At 38.5% G+C, this 5,000-nt stretch overlaps 1 protein-coding gene across 1 annotated transcript in view; it reads right to left on the bottom strand.

Moving 5' to 3' along the window:
- Positions 1 to 5,000, bottom strand: part of LOC143278004 (transforming growth factor-beta-induced protein ig-h3-like) — a 62,843-nt gene that overhangs the window by 27,538 nt on the left and 30,305 nt on the right. The window contains exons 12-13 of the mRNA XM_076583016.1: positions 4,029 to 4,146; positions 2,770 to 2,917 (exon numbers count right to left, since the gene is read on the bottom strand). Coding sequence (XP_076439131.1) covers positions 2,770 to 2,917; positions 4,029 to 4,146 — 266 coding nt within the window. The remainder of the gene's footprint in view (positions 1 to 2,769; positions 2,918 to 4,028; positions 4,147 to 5,000) is intronic.

Here is a 5,000-nt window from a genome sequence, read left to right as displayed (position 1 = left end):
CGTTGTTAGACATCTGGGAAGGTTACATCCATCTATCTATCTATCTATCTATCTGTTTGCTTGCTTATCTGTTTATCTATTTGTTTATTAACTTACGTGTATTTCTTTCTTTCTTTGATCAATTGTTTATTTCTGTGTTTGTTTATTTATTCAAGTATCTATTTATCAGAGATCGTTTCTTTGATTCATTTTTTTTCCATTCTTTCATGGCATTCTTATTGATTAATTTGTGTTGATTTTTGTTGGGGGTTTTTTGTGTTTTTTTTTCTTTTGCTGGCCCAAAGACCTGATCTGATCACGTTGCCTCTATCCCACGCGAACGCAAAGGTCAAGGCCTGATCAGTGCCTTGAATCTATTATTGATTTTTCTTTCTTTCTTTTTCTTAAGGAGATATGTTAACGCGCATATGGATCAGTCCGCACCCATTCTCTGACAGCTTCTGGAAACTTAGAACAACTGAACATGAAAACTACCATCACCCACCCCTGCCTCACTAGCATTCTTGGCATCAATATCAAACAACTTAAAAAAAAAAAAATCTTATATTTATATATTTTTTTTTTGTTATTCTCTTTACAATTCTACAAGCAAAGAAGCAGGTCGCGAAATACATCTTCCACCCCCCCACCCCACCCCCTCCCCCCGCCCACCCAACACCCCCTCCCCTTCCCCTCCACCCCCAATCTCCCTGGCTGTCAAACGTCACTCCAGGTTAATGATAGCTCTGGTGACTGAACCGTTCAATGTTTGCCAAAGTCTTTCTGCCTCCTTAACCCTTTAACTGCTGGCAGGAGATCAGTGTGTTAATGATTCTGTTGTGCAATAAGTTCTTCGTGTGTAGTTTTTAATAAAGAAGTACAACTTGTGCACTTTGGTGAATTGAACAATAGTAATGCAATCCCAAGAAGAGAAAGCAGCAGAAAAAGTGATTGTTGCACTGATTCGTAAAGCTCAATGGAACCTTAGTTACGCAATAGGCTTTTTGATTTTTTTTCCCTTTTTTTATTTTATTTTTTGAACGGACGAACACATCTCGTCAAGAGCAGTCAAGGGGTTGAACACGCTTCGCAAAGGAGTTTCCTGTGCTTTTATTGACAGCATTTTGATTTACTCTCGCCAGAAAGTACACCGCAAGAGAGACAGAGACAGATACTGTTCGGCATTGCTGTTGCATAATGTTCCAGACATTTGAGCATTTGCAATCGCCGAGTTTCCGTCAGGTGAATGATTTAAACGTCCTGTGCTAATAATAATGCAAATACCAGCAGTGCATCTTCCGTTGCAAGAAATGGTGTTCCATTCCTCTTTGAGGTTGGGGGGGGGGGGGAGGAGGGGGGAGGGGGGTGTTTCAAACTCTTCACGATCTATATTCGCCTTAGATGTACTTTTATTTATCTTTGGTTGTCGTGTTTTTTTTTTGTTTTCTTTTTCTTTTCTATGAATCCTTGGTTTGGATTCGTAAAGGTATTGCAAGACATTTCTGATATATTAAAATAAAATAAAAAGTAGAAAGAGAAAAAGAAAGAAGGGAACTCTGAGACTGACTTATCTCAAGCAAAGGATCGAAGACACACTTTTCTGCAGACCTTCACGTGAAAATGTATAGACTTCACACGAAGATATGGACCATTTACATTTATATAAAAGCAGGCATGTAAAGAACATTTCTTCGTTAAATATCTAAGAAAAAAAATCGAAAGAAGATTCAAATTATGCAGACTACATGAGGTCTAGCCACTGCAATCTCACTGATCACAAACATTTTGGCTGTTTCAGGGACACGTGTACTATGAGCAGCTTGGAAAATGTGTGAAAAAACAACAATGTATGTTTCAACCAGAATTTTGAATTTTTTTTAACGCATTACAATCAGGGAAGAAGAAGACAAAGCTGACTGTAGGACTCTTCAGAACAAAAAACTAAAGTTCATAAAAACCTTTTTGGTGGTAGATGAATCCTCTTGGAGTGAGACACGACTTTTCGAACCATAGGCCCGTTGATTAATCAATTCATTACTACTACTACTATTATTGCTATTATTATTATTATTATTGTCATTATTATGAGCATTTACGCCTAACCTTGAAAATAAGCCCTAGGCGTTTACAAATAGAACACACACGTAAATATCAAAAAGGTAAAATTGAACACAAGGTACCAAACATTATTAAAAAATATTCATCCCCCACCCCCCACACACCCACAACATACACAAGCACACGCGCACGCACGCACTCACGCACACAAGTCATAGCACACAATCATAAATGGTACACAATCAAAAATAAAACCAACAAATTCTGAAACTCTCAAACTCACTCACTCACTTATAGTCATTTTAGTTCATACTGGAAAGGGATGAGGTGTTGAAATTATCATTATTATTATTTTTTTTATTCAGGAGGGGAAAAGGTTGGTCTTCAGACTGGTATTTGAAAGATTGTAGCAAAGATGAGTGACGGAGAGGCTGAGGAAGGTGATTCCAGTTTCAGTAGCTCAAGGAGGCGTCACTGCGTTCGGACAAATCCGTATACGCTACACCACATCTGCCAAGCAGATGCCTGACCAGCAGCATAACCCAAAGCGCTTAGTCAGGCCTTGAGAAAATTAAAAAAACCACCCGATAATACAAAATAACAAGATTAACGGGAAAAAACAAACAAACCCAACAACAACAACAACAAAAAAAGAAAAAAAAAAAAAAAAAAAAAAGAAAGAAACGAAAATACAAAATAACAAAATTCAAACTTTTTTGGGGTTCATCTTACTTCAGCTCAGGTCTACGGCTCAGCTCCTCAGCAATGGTGCGCGTCGGGAGATGGAGTATTTCGTCAATGATGAAGATGACGCCGTTGATGCACCATACATTCTGCACCGTCACTTTGGCTTTCACGTGGCTTCCTTGCACGTAAATATCTGCACGGAGGAAGACGAGAGGAGATGCACAACGAGTAAGACAAAGTTGAATGGAATTTCTGCGCTGCGCGGAGGAGAGGTGATGAACTAAGAGTGGGACAAAAGCTCAATCAGAAGCATGTAATTCTTTATCTTTTTTTTTTACTTTCTTTCTTTTTTTCAAGCATTTAAAAAAAATTAGGACAGACATGCATTGATAATGACTATAATATGTAGAATAAGCATCGTAGAAAAGAGAAAGTGTGGAAACAGACAGAACATCTACTGGGTAATGTCTAAAAATTTCAATTCAAATAAGAAAAAAAAGAAGAAATGAACATGAAAATTCATTAAAAAAAACAACAACAACAACCCACACACACACAAAACACAAACAAAAACAAACAAACAACAACAACAACCAAAAAACCTGGGTAAATCACTGTACTGAGTTTGTTTGTTTGTTTCTTTTTCTTTTTTTTTTTTTTTGCTTGGAATACAATCTCCATACTATTGTTAAAATACTATTCTATGTTCTCTAGAACATCCACCCGCCCACACCCCCACACCCACAGACACAGACAGAGAGAGAGAGAGAGAGAGAGAGAGAGAGAGAGAGGAATTTTTCTCTCTTCCACACACACATGCACACACACACACACACACACACACACACACACACAAACACACACACCCACACACACCCACACACACCCACACACAAACACACACACAATCATTCCATACCCCTATTTATTTATTCTTTTTATTATTATTATTATTATTCAAACAGCAGCTTTCACTGCAAGGAGAAAGAAAATTCATCACTCTTTTCAAGGTGATGTGAATGAACCGTGAGGTTGTCTAGATATTTGTATCGTCATGATTTGAAAATGATAAACATGTCATATGTAAAAGGAATTTGAGTAAATACACAAAATTTAGAAAACGACAATGACATTAACGTCACGGAAACTACTATTTTTCACTTACTCGCCCCCGCCCACCCCCATCCCTTAAACACCTTCCGAGTCTTAACCCCCCCCCCCACCCTCCTCCCTCGAGCCCCCTCAAAAAAATAAAAAAAAGGAAACATTTCGTACTTTTGACGCACGCGACACACCATCCATACCTTTGCTCTCCTCATCCTGGGTGAGAGTGAGGAGGGTGCCAGCCAGTGTGGTGAGGGTGGTGGGGGAGGAGAAGAGATGGGGGGAGAAGCTGCCGGCAGATATGTGCCCCAGGGTCGCCTTGTTGAGAGGAAAGAGGGAAGAAGAAGAAAAAGGTCAGTATACGCGTGGATGAATAAAATGACTGTGAAGGAATGAAGGACTGACTGAACTGAGCCTGGAAAAGATGAGAGGAAAACACATGTGGGTGGATGGGTGGGTCTTGTTGTTGTTGTTGTCATTGTGATTATCGTTACTGCTACTACTACTACTACTACTACTACTACTCTACCTTCTTCTTCTTCTCCTTCTTCTTCCTTGCACAATGTGCACACAGAACTTCAAATATTACCTGTTCATCTACTTATTAGATATAACACATTGATTCGTATGCATAAGATTGTTCATAACGCATGCCCACAATACCTAAAATCATTATTTTGTTTCCAGTTCCAACGTAAATCAGACAGCTATTGTTCCAAAGCCTAAAATTGATTTATTTAATTGAGACGAGTCTTTCATTAAAATGAAGCAAAGAATGGAACATGCTTCCAGCCATATCTCTCTTTAAAACTAACATAAGAATATTTCTATTCGATACTTTTGATTAACCTACTCGCGGTCTTTTGCAAATGCCTGTTTGTACTCAGTCCACTAGCTGCCGTGCCATGATGACTGAAAAATTGAATGTATGTGTATGTGTGAACATTAAGTGCGTGTGTGTGTTTGTGTGTGTTTGAGTGTGTGGGCGTGAATGTGTACGTATGTCTTTGTTTGCTTGTTTTATAATTGTGTGTGTGTGTGTGTGTGTGTGTGTGTGTGTGTGTAAGTACGCACGTACATGATAATGTACCAATTGTTCTTTTCATCGCTTTGTTACGTTTAATAGACTATTCCAATTACTATTCTTATTCGTCGTTCCAATTATTTTATTT

The sequence above is a fragment of the Babylonia areolata genome, chromosome 35 (genome assembly GCF_041734735.1).
Source record: "Babylonia areolata isolate BAREFJ2019XMU chromosome 35, ASM4173473v1, whole genome shotgun sequence".
In the NCBI taxonomy this organism is placed as follows: Eukaryota; Metazoa; Mollusca; class Gastropoda; order Neogastropoda; family Buccinidae; genus Babylonia; species Babylonia areolata.
Note: the sequence above shows the minus strand (reverse complement) of the source record. Positions and strands in the feature narration are given on the sequence as shown.